General features: G+C 35.0%; 1 protein-coding gene and 1 long non-coding RNA gene across 2 annotated transcripts in view; one reads left to right on the top strand and one right to left on the bottom strand.

Annotated features, from left to right (window-relative positions):
- CPNE8 (copine 8) overlaps positions 1-17733 on the top strand; it is a 226106-nt gene that overhangs the window by 132030 nt on the left and 76343 nt on the right. Inside the window, exons 11-12 of the mRNA XM_007090800.3 lie at positions 12906-12981; positions 16122-16175. Coding sequence (XP_007090862.1) covers positions 12906-12981; positions 16122-16175 — 130 coding nt within the window. The remainder of the gene's footprint in view (positions 1-12905; positions 12982-16121; positions 16176-17733) is intronic.
- LOC122240329 lies at positions 1160-17064 on the bottom strand. The gene is made up of 3 exons (XR_006219886.1): positions 16915-17064; positions 16681-16786; positions 1160-1685 (listed from the first exon to the last, which is right to left on the bottom strand). It is a non-coding gene; the product is annotated as an uncharacterized LOC122240329 (long non-coding RNA).

Raw genomic sequence — 17733 nt, 5'->3', positions numbered from 1 at the left:
CCCCATACTATTTTCCAGAGTGGCTGCACCAGTTTGCATTCCCACCAACAGTGCAAGAGGGTACCCCTTTCTCCACATCCTCACCAACACCTGTCATTTCTTGTGTTGTTGATTTCAGCCATTCTGATAGGTGTGGGGTGATGTCTCATTGTAGTTTTGATTTGTATTTCCCTGATGATGAGTGATGTTGGCCATCTGGGTGTCTTCTTTGGAGAAATATGTATTCATGTCTTCTGCCCATTTTTAAATTGGATTTTTTGTTTTTGGGGTGTTGTTTTATAAATTCTATATATATTTTGGATTCTAACCCTTTATCAGATATGTCATTTGCAAATATCTTCTTCCATTCCACAGGTTGCCTTTTAGTTTTGTTGACTGTTTCCTTAACTGTGCATAAGCTTTTTTTTTTGATGAAGCTTTTGCTTAGTTTTGATGAGAGACTCCCAAATGTAAACCTAGAGAATGGTCTCATTCAAACAGTATTAGAACTCATGATGGCCTCATGCCAGAGGAGCAAAAACATTCAGATCACCTCAACCTAATTCTGTTGTGCTCTCTTCTACAATACCCAGCTCTCTCTTCCTAACAGATACATATATTTTGAAGACCTGGCTTTGCTTGCTCTCCCCCCAAGATTGCTTTTTTCATTCTATTTCTTTTTTTTTTCATCCCCAATTCTTTTTTAAAGTTATATATCACAGGGGAGAATGTATATCAGGCTATTAGAAATATGAGACTAGGGGATGGGAGAGATGCTGGAATATAAATCAAAGGTATAAACTGGAGAAACATCTACCTCAAAGATCTCTTTTACACAGTGGAAGTATATGTAATTACCTACTGAGAGTTTTGAGGGAAAATTCTACAGACTGGTCATAAAAGTGTTCCAATTAAATGAAACTCCTAGTTGTGAGTGATGAAAAGATTCTGATAGTAATGATGCTGATCATTTATGCAATAGGATTTACTGATATGCATTGGTCACCCATTATTTTCTCTGTGATTCTAAATACTAAGATGATTTGAGATTTTGTGTTATGCACATGTGTTGTATAGTTGTACAGCGTTTGTCACTCACCTACTAGTATTCCAAATACACATAAAACTAAGCTTAGTGACAACTGAGTCCTGGAAAAAGTTTATTAAAATTTAGCAGGTGACAAGGTCACTATAGATGTGCATCTGCCAAATACCTTTACTTTGTGACAATTTTAATATTTCATCGAAATTGTCAGTCAGAAAGAGAGAAAATGAATAAGAGAGACTGTGGTGTGTACAGTCCTTTTGTTATATAAATTGTTCTACAGATAGCTTGGGAATCCCATTTTAAGATCATGCACCATACAGGTTTTAAATTTAATTTGGTATGCCAAGCAATTTTACACATTTCCTCTCAATTCTCAAAAAATTCTCAATAAAAAATATTATTATTGTTCTTTTTCCAGACATGAAAACGAAGGAAAATGTGGAAATGGTTTTTCCATTTTACATGACTAGTAACTAGTCATTGGCTGCAAATCAAACTACTGCTTATTCCTCTATCTTTCTAAGCACTGCTTTTATCTCCCATCATCTTTCGCTTCTTAGTGTAGGAGAAATGGAACATGGTATTCAGAATTCCAGAATCTTCTTTGAAACATGAGTTCTTAGCTTTAGCGTTTGGTGTTGACTATTGTAGACATAACCTGAGAGAATTAAAAAAAGACAAAAATACATTGTAGCCATGTATTCATGTTGCATTTCAATCCTGTTTGGGAAGGAAAATTTTATAGTTGCTGATCCGGAGAAAAATTAAGACACATAGAACACTGCCACTACCAATAACAATTTAGGTTTGGTAAATATTCGTATATGTTTCAGTGCTTGGTGTTATTTATTTATTTTGTAAAAAAATTTTGACCAAATGATTGACATATGTCTCTCTGGTATGGATAGAAGCTCAGTTTCCTAAATGATTTTATGTCCTAAAGGTTGATTGGCTGCACCCCATCAAGGATTTCTGCTCTGATTTTGATATTTAAGCTCTAATGTTCAACTATGAGATTCTTAGTTCCAACCTGTTTGGGTATATAATGCTGGTACTCATAATTTCTAACTGATGTCTGTACTTACAAGTTGAAAAGGGAAAATAAAGCCTTAAAATAGCTTTACTTAAAATCTACAGGTAATTACGTTTGAATTATCTAAATAATTGTCTCAACCACTTCATTAGAAATAGAAGACAGAACTTTCCTTTGTGTGTACATTTCATAATATTTGGAATAATTTTTGCATTGTAGTTTAAACAAGATAGTACAGTTTACATTCACAGTTGTTACTAAAAATCAGCAACATTTTAATATTAAGCTAACCTCGTATAAATTTGCATTTTTGGTATTGCACTGAATTTGACACCATTAAAGAATATCTGAGAATAAACCATTCTTTTGGATTTTTCTAATCTGTTCTATATATATGTTTATTTTTTTAATATGAAATTTATTGTCAAATTGGTTTCCATACAACACTCAGTGCTCATCACAACAGGTGCCCTCCTCAATACTCATCACCCACCCTGTCCTCCCTCCCACCCCCCATCAACCCTCAGCTTGTTCTCAGTTTTTAAGAGTCTCTTATGGTTTGGCTCTCTCCCTCTCTAACTTTTCTTTTCCTTTCCCTACCCCATGGTCTTCTGTTAAGTTTCTCAGGATCCACATAAGAGTGAAAACATATGGTATCTGTCTTTCTCTGTATGACTTATTTCACTTAGCATAACGCTCTCCAGTTCCATCCATGTTACTACAAAAGGCCATACCACTTTCTTACACCATTCACAAAAATAAACTCAAAATGGATAAAGGACCTGAATGTGAGACAAGAAACCATCAAAACCCTAGAGGAGAAAGCAGGAAAAAAACCTCTCTGACCTCAGCCACAGCAATTTCTTACTTGAGACATCTCCAAAGGCAAGGGAATTAAAAGGAAAAATGAACTATTGGGACCTCATGAAGATAAAAACGTCTGCACTGCAAAGGAAACAACCAACAGAATGGGAAAAGATATTTGCAAATGACATATTGGATAAAGGGCTAGTATCCAAAATCTATAAAGAACTCACCAAACTCCACACCCGAAAAACAGATAATCCAGTGAAGAATGGGCAGAAAACATGAATTCTCTAAAGAAGACACCCAGATGGCCAACAGGCACATGAAAAGATACTCAACGTCGCTCCTCATCAGGGAAATACAAATCAAAACCACACTCAGATATCACCTCACGCCAGTCAGAGTGGCCAAAATGAACAAATCGTGAGACTATAGATGCTGGCGAGGATGTGGAGAAACGGGAACCCTCTTGCACTGTTGGTGGGAATGCAAACTGGTGCAGCTGCTCTGGAAAACAGTATGGAGGTTCCTCAAAAAATTAAAAATAGACCTACCCTATGACCCAGCAATAGCACTGCTAGGAATTTACCCAAGGGATACAGGAGTGCTGATGCATAGGGCACTTGCACCCCAATGTTTATAGCAGCACTCTCAACAATAGCCAAATTATGGAAAGAGCCTAAATGTCCATCAACTGATGAATGGATAAAGAAATTGTGGTTTATATACACAATGGAATACTACTTGGCAATGAGAAAGAATGAAATACGACCTTTTGTAGCAACGTCTATGTGTATATTTAAACAGATTAAGTGTAATTGTTTGGCATTGAGGTTCAGTTAAAGGAAGTACTCAGTAACAATCTTTTGACTAGGAAATAAAAGGTCCTTAAAAACAGCTAGGTATTTTTTTGGTATCACAATTTCTCCTATGATTAGTATTTATTATATCATGTATGTAAGGCTGTCAAAATTTGCAGTTTTAGATTTTTAAGGTTGATTAAATACATATAGTTATAATACAAGTGGCATATATTCATTTCAATTGTGTATACTTTGCTAAGGGGTGTTGCAGAATTATTGGCAACCTTTTCCAGAAACAAAATTTTTTAAATTTCCAGATTGATATATACATAAAAATGTATGAAAGTACATGAATATTCATAGATTATGGCACTTCAGTTGTTTGGTTTACTAGCACTATTCTATGATTATACACCACAATAGAGATAAAAGCTTATAAACATATTTTTGGCCACAATTGGTGATTTTGTACATAGATAGAACAAAATAAACATACAAACGAGAAGAATTTTCTAATGTGCCATTTTCCGTTTATGTTTAAAATGAATTCACAATTGGAATGTTTAGATTTATAGAAAACTATCCTTACATTTAGATCTTCACACATTCATAGTGCCCATCTGAAGTCATTGCTATCTAAATAGTTCTTTAGTGTTATTTTTCCTAAAAGTGTAGAGTAGGATAGTTAATATGTGGAAAAACTCTACTTTAGATCACATGCTAATACATTTGCATATATTACAGAATAGTCTAAATGAACAAGCCAATGAAATATATGTATTATAAACATATTGTAACCTCTAAATTTAACATATATTGATATTAGGGCTGCTTTTATGGCCATATTCTAATACAATATTTTTCTTCCAAGAACCCAAAACAAACTTCTGTTATTCTGTTCAGAACAACTGAAGTTAATCAACTCACCTTTTTTTTTTTTTTTTTTTTTTTTTTTTGAAGTGAATAGGAAAATGTATTTTATGCTTTTGAGGGGTGAAAAATTTTTACTAGAAAGCTTAATGACTTATGCAAATATGCAAAATCAGTAAATCCCAAAGGGAGAACTTATAGGCAGACATTATTTTTATTGGGTTGCATAGATATTTCTTTCATTTCCACTAGAAAATTCCCAGATATTATACTATATTTTAAGGACAAGTTTTTAATTAAGCTTATCATTTAAAAGGAAGAACTTTTACACATAAGTATTATCCTATCTAAGCAACCCAAACACCAATTCACTGGGTACTTTTAATTCTTTGATTAATGTTTTAGATTTGTATCTCTTGGGAACTCAGTGATTCTGAAATTTTGCTTCATAGTCTCCTGGAGCCTCATTTGGTTCAAAAATGTATTAATTTATTCAAGCTTCTAACACACATGGAAAAACTTCTATGATGTGGGTTATTCTATTTCCATATTTTAATACTTTGAAGATATTCACACTGTTAAAACCATTAAAAAGTAACATGCCTCAAAAACACATAAAATTATTAAAGTATCTCAAAATGCCTAAAACCTTTGTTTCTCCATAAATAGTATAAGAAAAAATAATTTTCACTTCAAGAAATATAATGGGTAATAATGTAGGAATTCAAAGAAAGTATTATAAATCTTGAAAGGCAATAAATGATTATTACTTTTGTATTAATATAAAAATCGCACACAATCTCCAGTGGTGAAATTCTTGCAAATCCAAAAGTTCTGAGCTGTCAAATAAGATCTAAGTCAGTCACCTCTATCTAAATGTGAAATTTCACCAAAGTGGGGTGATCTTTTTTTTTTTTTTAATTTTTTAATGTTTATTTTTGAGAGGGAGGGGGGGAGAGAGAGAGGGAGACACAGAATCCGAAGTAGGCTCCAGGCTCAGAGCTGTCAGCACAGAGCATGACACAGGGCTCCAACCCACCAGCCACGAGGTCATGACCTGAGCTGAAGTTGGCTGCTAAATGGACTGAGCCATTCAGGCCCCCCGCTGGTATTTTGTTGTTGTTTTGCTTATTATAACAATACTATTATTATTCTCATTCAGCTGAAAAAATATCACTCACTGGCTGATAGTTTAAATTTCAAAAACAAGTTAGTGTATCACACAGACCTTCCTTTCTAGAGATTACTGTTCAAGGTAAAAACTAGAATTCAATCACTTTGAAATTATAGAGAATAAAGTATATGACATGGATTACATAAAATAGTACAAGATGAAATTGGAGAATCTAACTTCCGACCTTATCTCAGTTAACTTTTTAATTAATATAATCCTAGAAAAAAATATCTAAAGATCCTGGCTAGCTAAATAAACTTCACCCTACCTTTCAATGGATTAAATTGCATTTGTGAAATTATTGGTAGGTAAAAGTGATTGTATATTAAGAATTTTTGGCCATATACAATTCACTTTGTTTAATGAGGCAAATTTTTATTTGCCTGATGATATATTGGTGCATTAAGCTTATTAGAGGCAATAGAAAAGAATCAAAGGTAATTATTTTTTTAAAAGTTAGATTTTATGTGTAGTTGAAATTTGCATTATATCTAGTAAATACACTTGGACTTTAAATAATACATTTATAAATATATATTATAAAAATACTTACATATAAATATATATAAGAAAATATGTCTATACCCTGTATTTAAAAAAATGGAGTAGATATATAGGCACACAGTTTGAGCTTAAATGTGATAAATCATCATACAGAAGATTTTCTTTATGATGACATATATCATTTTCTATATAAATGTAAATCACATCAAAAATATTATCTTTATCTGAAAATGTGTTGTTTGTCCCAAGTCTTTGTATAGATGTAATAAATAAATGAAAATAAAGTTAATAAATGAAATATTAAACAATAATAGATATAATACATACATTAAAATGTACACTTACGTAGATGTAATATCATATATTACTATGTAATATTTTATATGAATTTATACCTAAAATGACAATAGTATTTATTATATATATATATGCTATTTATATCTTTTTAAATTTTTGTCTGTATTAGAAATGTATTAAGAAGCTGGTATGGATAAGACTGATAAAATTAGCCTAGTTCTCCTGCTGAATTCTTGATATTTGATATGATTATATCTGTTTTCCTCTTTTTTTAAACTTTTTTTTTTACATTTATTTTTGAGAGACAGAGCATGAGTGGGGAGGAGCAGAGAGAGGGAGACACAGAATCCAAAGCTTGCTCCAGGCTCTGAGCTGTCAGCACAGAACCTGATGTGGGCCTCAAACTCACAAACTGTGAGATCAGTACCCCAGCCGAAGTCAGTGCCCAACCCACTGAGCCACCCAGGCACCCCTGTTTTCCTCTTGAAGGCCCAGAAGTATTATTGTAATCTATGGAGGGAATAAACCAGGACTTTACAAATTAAAAAAATTACTTTTGTAAGAATGTTTATAATCTTTGTTTACTAGCACAATTAATAATCATAATAATTCTGCAAATTTATAGACAAATTCTTAATCTGGGAATATTTAAAGGTTATATTTCTAGATTTTTTTTAAAGTAAACTAAATTCTCTGTCAGGATTTGAGAAAGTTACAAGGGAAAAGAAAGATTTGATTTTGTTGAAATTTTCACATAGAACTACTTCATTTAAGAATCAGTAGGGGCTGGTATTCTCTTGTTTAAAAAGCCCCAGAAAACCAAAACATTCTTAGATGCTGAAAAGTCTTGTCAAATTTGAAGGCTTTGACTAGAAGAAAAGCAAAGAAAATTAGCAAAATCAGGCACAGCTGATAACAATATTGGACTCATAAAGATGACTTTTAGCTGATAACAATATCTGGACTCATAAAGATGACTTTTAGTGTTGATTGTGAGAAATCACAAATCTGAGGGCATAGTTTATTTGTGATCGTGGAGTTAGTGGTTTGGTTTCAGTCATCTCTAGAAAAACACTGCTGCTCTCCTACAAATACAGGTTTAACCAGTAAGAATGTCTGCAACCTATGAGTTTAATTAGGGTCACCATGACTACACTTCAATTAAAAGTGTCTCTCACTTCTGTGACTGCTTAATCTCTAGCTAATTTTAAAAATGTTGTTATGCTTGCTAGGACTGGACCAGATTAGACAAGATAGAGGAACATGGGAAGGCAGTATGTTTAAATACCAATGGAGGAGACTTTAGCATCCGGGGCTGTTGTTTCCATGGGAAAGATCATGCCCATTTTTGAGCTGGAATCTTTTCAACATCCTAGAGAAATTGTCTTTAACACATAATTTGTTTACAAATCCTTATGTGAGTGGTCCTTCAGCACACACCTGGCACACGGCACACTGTAGTGTATGTACTCCAGAGGAAAGGAATCGCATTGGAATAGTACAAGCCACAGGTGTGTGTAACTCCAGAATATCATAACGCAGCATATATCAGTTCATATGCCTATTACATTCTCCCAAGTTATTTTTATGGAAGCTTTCTTACAATTATATATGTGTGTGTCTGGAATCATATTCTTAATAATTGGAAAAAGGTATCTTAGTAGTGTCTTTTTTGAGGAGTTAAACACTTTTCACAGAAAAAAAAGAATCAAATGAATTTTCTGAGTCTGTTTTCAAAACCGTAAGTAGGCATTGCCTCCCATTTTTCGGTGAAGACTTAAGGACCCCAAAGTTGACTCACTCCAGACCACATGGTGGTAGAGAAAGGGCTGAGATGGATTCGGTACATACATGCCATTTGTATGCACTATGTGCAAAAGTAGTTTATTGACAGTCAAGAAAGTAACAGTTATCTGTCCCAAGGCAGGGTGGCCTTCAGGAAGATCACCAGAAATGCCCACAGAAGGCAATATTGCCTGCTTCTCTTTTCTCTGCCTCTGGTGGGATTGTGTGGGTGCACTTCTGGGGAAAAGAACAGTTGTTCTCATTACTCTCTGAGTTGTTTTAAGGAGGTAGAGAGAGTGATGGTGGTTACTGTGATTGGCACTTGTGCCAGTCTTTTAGACTGAATATAGTCTGAGGCAAATCTGTTCATATGACCTGCAAGGTAAGATCCACAGCATGACTGTGATATTACCCTGAATCTAGTTCCAACTTTCAACAGTGCCCATTTACCAGGCAATGAGGTAGATGCTGAAAACATGGAGATGAGTTTATCACCTTTCTCACCTTCAAGTACGGAGACTGAGAGGGGAGCTATGTAAAGAGCAGGTACAATACAATACAGGTTTGTGATAGTAGAGAGATATTGGCTTCTTTAAAAGCAAAGAGAGAATGGCATGAAGCAGGAAAGGCTTCTTGGAGGACATAATAGCTAGCCTCCATAGTATAGGTGACGCTGGGAAAGAAGGTGCCAAAAATGGGAGGGGGGTGTGGTGGGAAAGACACATTTGTTAGGTAGGGACTGTCCTACAGGTTTCAAATGTAAATGTCAGTAGACACAATCGCCATTTTTCCACTCTTAGTGGAGCACAGAAATAATTGTAATGTACATATTTTATTTAACAATTTAATCACTTTGCTCAAACAAGGATTTTAGAGACAGACTACTAGCTATATAGTTGTAATCAATTTGCTTTAAAAATCTTTATTTCCTCAAATTCTAAGCTATATAGTCATAATCAATCTGCTTTAAAAATCTCTTTATTTCCTCCCTTATAAAAAGTAGGGAGAACAAATTAGAGAGGTAAACAGACACAAATCAGATAAGCAGCCCTGAGGTACACTTTATTTTGTAAATGCAAAGACATAACATAGAATAATTATTTTAGATGCAATTAAATTAACAGGAAATAGCAAAGCAGTATTATTAAATCACAAGGAAATTGTTGGTTGTGATTTATTGTATAGTGATAATTGTTTCAATATTACAGTATTGAAAATCATGAACAGATAAAAATGTTAAAGCAAATTAAATTTTTTTTTACCTCAGTAAAATCTGGAATAGTTGATGATAGGGGAAAAGATAATTATAAATCAGTGAAAATTACATTTAATACTTTCTTGAGAGTATTTATCTATGGTGTACTAAATAATTTTTTAAGTAAGACAAGTTACAAAGGAAACTAAAAATGTCCATGTGTTCAAGAGATCTATGATGAAATTGACCTGGGAATGAGTCCACTTATCCACCCAAATTCTTAGGATGTATTCTGGAGACAAAGCACCTTATATCTAGGGTTGGCAAGTTTACTGCTACCTGCTTTTATGCTTTATGTTGATAACCTTTCAACAAATCCTCACTTCTTGGTCATCCATTTCTCTGGCTCTGAATAGATACAATAATGTGTTTTCTTTATCTCACAGAAATGTTGTCTTGGAGGTTGAAATGCAATTTGTGACTCACTTAATACATTTTCTCCTCTACAACACATCATAGCATTGCATTTATATGACATGCACATTCAGTGTTTTATTCAAAATGATAATCTTGAACAAGATTCAGAATGGGAGGAGCAAATATTTTATTCATTCTTCCATTTATTTGTGTCCTGTCTTACTCTGAAAAGGATCCAAGGTAATTTACAGAAATGCATGTAGTAACATATGGTGAACTATAAACTGGGCGAGGAAATGGAAGCAAAGGGGGAAATAGGGTAAGAAATTTGAAAAGCCTGCATAGGACAGCACATCATGCATACATATCCTGCAAGAAATGGCCATACATCTGGGTGTAAACCCTCTAACAACTAATGCAGAGGGGAAAATCTCCATTTATTAATAAACAGGGTGCTTTCAGATTAAGAAACACAAATGGAAGCACAAAAGTGCAGATTCATAAGCATTGAGTCCCATTGTTCATCATTCAATTCTGTAGAGAGTAACAAATTTACCAAAACAAAACAGAACCAAGTATCAGAGAAATGCTTCTTAGAGAGCTCCATAATGACTTCAACAGGAGCACATCAATGTGTGCCGTATGATAAACTTGACCATTGCAATTAGGTCCAGATTTGCCACTCTGCTGGACTTTATCCAAATGGGTATTACATGTTCTTGAGACTTGACTGAGTAATTGTATTTACTTGAGATCAGTAAATATTGCTTCTCTCTACCAAGTTTTCGATTAGTGTTGAGTGGTGGGAATTTAGTGTTAATAGTAATAGCTGCATATTGAATTTAAACAGTTAACCAGATGAGGATTACCATAGTCAGAAAACTACCATATGGGCTTAAGTGATCCAGAGTTTATTTTAAGCCCTCTATGTTAAGTCCCCACCATTAGTGTGGTAAGTTCTGTTATATAAGGCTTGGCCACAGTTACCAATACCAAAGCATTGTGCTTGAAGTGCTCTAACAGAATGTTTTATCTCTGGAACTCTTTTTTTTTTTTTAATTTTTTTTAATGTTTATTTACTTTTTGAGAGACAGAGAAACTGAGCATGAGCAGGGGAGGGGCAGAGAGAGAGAGACACACACACAGAATCTGAAGCAGGCTCCAGGCTCTGCACTATCAGCACAGACCCCAATGCGGGGTTTGAACCCACAAACCATGAGATCATGGCCTGAGCTGAAGTCGGATGCTTAACCGACTGAGCCACCCAGGCGCCTCGATCTCCGTGACTTTTAAGATATTTGAAGCACGCACAGCAATGGAGGAGGATAGATTCTAAACAGAATCTCTATAACTCAGTTTTTAAGGTCTCAGTGAAAGATACCAAGGTTATGAGCTTCCACCTCTGAAGGTCAAAGAAAATTATTCCACTTATTAGAAATATGTAGCACTAAAGTACTATATTATAATTTTCCTTGTGTAACTTCAATGAGTGATTCCTAGGAGATTGGGTTCATACATACAAATATATTTACCACTGTTTCCAACCCTCTTTCCTTTCACATTTTCGTGTGTGTAGATATGCTTCTGGAAGTCAAATCTAGAAGGGGTCAGCGTGGTACACCTATAAAGAGGGATGTCCCATTTCGAATATGTGTAAGATCTTTGACATAAGGGAGAACTGAGAGGCTGGAATCTAAATGAGCTGTATTTTAAATAATGTTATAAAACAATTCCTATTGCAAAAACTCTACTGAAATTAATGGCAGCTAGTTTTCTCTTCCAAATGCCATCTTTAGAAATCAGTAATTTGGTTGGCTAGATAATTTATTTGTTGGTTGTCACTGGTCATCAGGTCTATGGAGGTTTGATGGATTTTAGTGATTCGCAACTAAGCATTAAACCTACCTCGGGTTTTGGGATATATATATATACCTATATTATACATATATATATATGTACATATATATATATATATACATATACATATACCTATACATATATATATATATATATGGTAATAATGAACACCTTGCATTTGCAAAGTGAATGGGCCAAGCTTAAATTCTATGATATAAATAACGGTGACATCCCTTATGGTTTGTTTTACCACTTTAGTTCCTGTAATCTTTATCTTCTTCCTCTGTCGCATTACATTTCACCACTGCACTGAAAACCAGCATTTCTTAGCAATGTGTGTTCAGATTACATAGGGTAGCAGAATACAAGTCCCCTCTAAACTACCGAATGCATAACATGTTTTTTATGTTGCTAGGTAAACTTCAGTAGTCACATTGACAAAGATTTTATGGTGAGAACTAACACGTACGTTTAGTCAATTCCTATCCCTCCCCAGCTAAACTGAGAAGACACCTGTAGAAGGCCTGCTTTCTGAGAAGGCAATGATGATTGTTTCAAGATGAAAAAACTCAGAATAACCATGTTGATATTAACAGTATACTTTTAAACCATTATTATTGAAAATGAAATTTGGTGACTATTATCCATGTTAACATGGGATACCCTTGAAAAATAACGTCCTATTACATCCTGGTCATTAAGTTTTAGGAGTTTTGTATATTGTATTTGTGATTATTGATGTAAATAATAGTAAGTTTTGAGTGTCTTAAGCTTTAATCCTTTTTGAATAAATTATTAATCGTTTTGGTAGTATAGATGATGAAATGTCTTTGAGATATGAGTTATTAAAACAAGTACCATTTGAAATCTTAATGTTCAAATTAATATTTTATAAATATTAATCAAATTGGGATAACTTGAATATTATTTGAATACTAACACAATGTAATTTTTGAGTGTACATAGTTCAGGGTTAAAGAACAATGAAGTTATGTATGGATTCTCTTTTAAAATATGTTATTAAATTATTCTCATAGTAATTTTTTCATGATTAGACTGTACGTTTGCGAAAAGCTTTAAGGTATAATTGGCAAATGTATGAAAGCTAATACTATATATTTTGCCCTTAATTTTAGTCATGATTTCATTGGAGAATTTACAACAAGCTATAGGGAACTTTCTAGAGGACAATCACAATTCAATGTATATGAGGTAAGGGGAATTCTATTCTATTATTATTTTCCTCTGGAATAAGTAAATTTATGCTCTGAAAGTATAGATTTTGTAAAGGATAATTGGCAAAGGTTAAGTAAGTACCAATATATGTAAGAATCTTTAAGCTTATTAAACACACTTGTTTTGGAGACTGAATGATATTATTTCTCGTAAAGTTCCATGATCTTTTAACTCTGTTTTGAGAAATTTAAACATTCTTGCCAATGAAGCTTTTTATTATTTTTAAAACTTCAATATGAATGCAAGTTCATTTTTTCATAAGCCTCACCCTTTGTGTTTTGCCTTCCTACCAACCTCCTCCCCCAAACCTCCTCCTCTTTTTAATAAAAAGAAAAAAATAGGTGTTTTCATTATGTCACCATGGTGTTATAAGATTGAGCGACTTCCCTGTTGTTTAGTTGAAGACTGAAAGGAATGACAAAGCTTGATTCAGTCATGAAAGAAATCCAGGTTATTAAGGCAAGCACAGTAGTTGTTTCTGCCTTAAACCTACCTTGCCAGTTAGCTACCAGATAGGTTTTGAGCACATGGTGTGTTTTGGCACTGTTAATACCTGAGCTAAGCTACCTGTACATTCTCTATAATTTTTTTTATTTAACAAACATCAATAGGAAAGGAGAATATTTTAGTATTAGTCAATAATCGTAACTCTCCCTGCCAGATTGACACTAAAATTGTACCCTCTTTTAAGTTAGGAGTGGAGCACTTTCCTTCTTCTATGGCAGTAGCATTTTATTCATTCACTTATTCATTCATTCACTTGTAAAAATGTTTATCGCATGGCTTTTATATTCCACATTCTCTGTTAAGATGGTTAAAAATTTCAGAGATACAGAGATGATTAAAAATTTCAGTGTGTAAGGGAGACTAACACATGAAATATGGTTTTTTATTTAAAAACATTTTTTTAATGTTTATTTTTAAGAGAGAGAGACAGAACATAAGCGGGGAAGGAGCAGAGAGAGAGGGAGACACAGAATCTGAAGCAGGCTCCAGGCTCTGAGCTGCCAGCAAAGAGCCCAGTGTGGGGCTTGAACTCACGAACCATGAAATCATAACCTGAACCGAAGTTGGATGCTTAACCAACTGAGCCACTCAGGCACCCCTGGTGTATTTTGTTAAGTGCTATATACTGTATAGTATTTTACTTAGTAGAGTATGAGATATTATAGAGCAAACTTCCCAGGCAAGAGCAAAGATGGGGTAAGCATCAGTTTTTCTATCTGCGTCTTCCAGTGACGGAATATTAAGGCTCCGTATAGGCAATGAAAATAATAGAAGACAGGTGGTACTTACCGATCCCTGTTTTCTCCACCTATCCTCGGGCTTCTATATCTCCAGCAAAACCCAAGCTTTTAAAACCCCCCTACAGCTTTCCAGACTGGTTTTGGCAGATAAAGACCTCTTGTCAGTTCCTGAGCTGATGGGATTACCTCCAGAACTGCAGTCATGCTGGGTTGGAGCCACTTTTGAAGCTGTTAGGTCTGCACTAGTATCTATGGTTGGGGGTGCTTTTATCAGAGTCTTGAATGGGCATGGATTCTATCTCATCCCTGGGTGGATGAGACTGGCTCTAGTACTTTATTCAGTAGGCTGGCACTGAACCAGTGTTCCTCTTGAGGGTATACAGTAGGGTCCTCAGTCAGTTGGCCTATTACTAAGTGTGAGGATGTGTGTGGCTCCGGCCAGCACTTTTTGAGAACTTGTGTCTGATCACCTGATGGGTATCTAAGCAGGACTGGCTGTGGACCATGCCTAAGAAGGTCAGCCACTGAGTCCCATGGCTGTTTCAGGTACCATAGCCGAGACTTTGGTCTGTAGACCTGGCTTTGGAGGTACAGATGGGCATGTCTCCCACCAGGTCCCTGGGTGGGCTTCCTGATCAAGATCAGAGGGGCTGAGGCCTAATAAATATAAGGATATTTCATGATCTCCTGAGGTACAGACATGTGAGTGTCCCCTGGTGGGTCCTTGTGTCAGCAATACTGCTCACAAACTATAGCTAGAAGGAGCTGAAACTAAGTATTGGGCCCTTTCAAGGTCTGGACAATTGCAGACAGGATTGTTTCTTACTGGGACCCTGGACCCATAGGACTGTTGGTGGACTGCAGCCATGAAGGGGCTGGAGCAATGTATAGAGAGCCCTTTTGGGATCTCTAAGCTTGCAAAGAGCTTTCAGGATCTCCATGCATGCAGACAGGAATGTCTCCTGCAGCCTTCATGTACCTGCAGGCCTTCAGGTTCATTTCAATAACATGTATTTGCACTCTGCTCCAGCCTACCTGGGCCAATTGCTTTTTCCTCTTTCTCAAATGTTGTGTCTTTCCTTTTTTATTGTAGCCTTAGTTTAAATTGATACAGTTTAGTTCAAATACTACTTATTCATAAATTCTTTTAACTTTCTTTACCTGTCAAATGTTTCCTGTGTATTTTGGATTGGGATGTGCTGAAGGATCTTCTCTTAAAGCACTTACGTGTTTTTTTATCCTATTAGATCAACAGATTTTACTCATCTTCATATCCCCTATGTTCTTTGGTGTCTTATATAATATAGGAGTGCAAGAATATTTTCCTCATGGAATAAATGGTCAAAAATTAAATCTTAGGTCCACAACCAGACCTTTACCAATCATTGCATAGCCTGGATGTCTGGTGGAAATTACTGCCACTGACAGCAAAAGAGTAACAGAGCCCTCATATATGCACATAGCCAGGTGATTTGCTATGTTAGTGTTCTTTACCTAATAACAAATTTACGTCTCCCGAATATATTCTTCTTTGCTATACATAATTATTATTATTTAGGACCTAGGATGTTAAAGGTCTCTCTTGCATCAAGAAGATACAGCTGGATAAGGGTAATCAATGCATAAAGTGATTGAGAAGAATATTACTGAAAAAGAAATTTTTTTTTTAAAGAAAACAGTCATGAGTAAATTTTATAGAGAAATTTTGGCCTAAGGACTGTACAGGAATCATAGTAAAGGCATTTGTAAATGAATAAATGCATCAGCAGTGAAGACAGCAGTTTGAACTACACATTTTTTATATATTTTGTATAAATCCTATGTATGTTATGTATAAATCCTAACACATTGTAATTATCTGCTTTCAAGGTGGTGAATCCCAAAAAGAAAGGAAAAAAGAAAAAATATACTAATTCAGGAACAGTAAGTCAAATTTTATGTTATTCACTAAAGAGCCAAATAAATGAGTTAAAAAAAAAAAAAAGTGTAACATTCACATTGAATAGCACTAAAGACTAAACTCTTGCAATTTCCCAAAACCCAGACAGGGCCTGTCTTGGTAATGTATTATGGATTCTTATACCCTCGGGAATGGGAGTTTTTGTTTTTTGTTTTTGTTTTTTTCTTTTTTTTTTTAACGTTTATTTATTTTTGAGACAGAGAGAGACAGAGCATGAACGGGGGAGGGGCAGAGAGAGAGGGAGACACAGAATCGGAAACAGGCTCCAGGCTCTGAGCCATCAGCCCAGAGCCCGACGCGGGGCTCGAACTCACGGACCGCGAGATCGTGACCCGGGCTGAAGTCAGACGCTTAACCGACTGAGCCACCCAGGCGCCCCTGTTTTTTTCAATTTAACCTAGGATTTTAATATGAAGGTGTATAATAGAAAAATGAACTTGCCGTGGGAATGGTTGTAATGGAGAATACCTTATAAAAAGTAGTGACCCAGCTTCCTGCAGGTTGTCCTCAGGATTCTGTGGCCTCTGTGGGAAGCTGAAGTTTTGTTATGAAATCTTCATTGAGTGGAATCACACTAGAGAGAATCAAGTAGGTGTGAAAAAGTGTGTTAGTAAGAATGACTATACTCTTTACAGGCTACACTTAACTATTAAGACTCATGGCACATGAAAGTACTTGCTTATAGTGTGTTAAGATTTGCACCTTGTAGAATGCAGGTCTAAACCGGGACAGGAAGGTGTCGATGAAAGTATCTTAAGATTGTGAAAAAATCTTAAAATCATCCTATTCCTTCTTTTTGGAGAATTCAAGTGTGCCTTTTTTCCCCCATTGGAGTATTATTAACACACAATGTTATCATTCCAAGTGATTGATGCAACAATTCTGACCATTATTCCACGCTCACCACAGTAAGTGCAGTGACTGGATTTCACCATACAACCTTATTACAGTATTATTGCCTGCTGTACTTTTCATGTCTGTGATACTTCTATTATAATATACTGAAGATTTTTATCATCAGATTAAGTTTTCTTAGGAGAAGCAAAATCTAAGTTCTCTTCAAGTTTCCTTTTAAGGATGTATACTGCAAGACACTTAAAATATTAGATAGCCCCATTACAGGAACATGACAAAAGCACACCTTTCCTCTCATAAGGTTTAACTCACTGATTCTGATTTTTTAGTTTTAACTATGTTTCAACTCCTTTAATCTTTCCTTTTATCTAAAATGGGAAGTAACACCGTGTCATTGTAAATAATTTCCATGCTATTCTTCAAAGGAACTAAACTGCTCATGGGAAGGAGTTAGTTAATTTTTTTGACCCTTTTCCTTCTGCTAAATTTAAATATAAGAGCAGTCAGTCCTAATGGATTTTAATAAAGAATAATATCATTATTGATTTTCAAATGTAATGTTCCTCTCTAATATGAACTATGAGTTCCTCTCTAATAGTTAGAACAAAGTCCATTTAGGTTTCCGTTAGTACCAGCAGGTAATTTTTGCCTTGTTTCTTCCCTTTT

This window comes from Panthera tigris, chromosome B4 (assembly GCF_018350195.1).
Source record: "Panthera tigris isolate Pti1 chromosome B4, P.tigris_Pti1_mat1.1, whole genome shotgun sequence".
Classification (NCBI taxonomy): domain Eukaryota; kingdom Metazoa; phylum Chordata; class Mammalia; order Carnivora; family Felidae; genus Panthera; species Panthera tigris.
The sequence above is the reverse complement of the archived record's forward strand: the minus strand, read 5'-3'. Positions and strand labels throughout refer to the sequence as shown.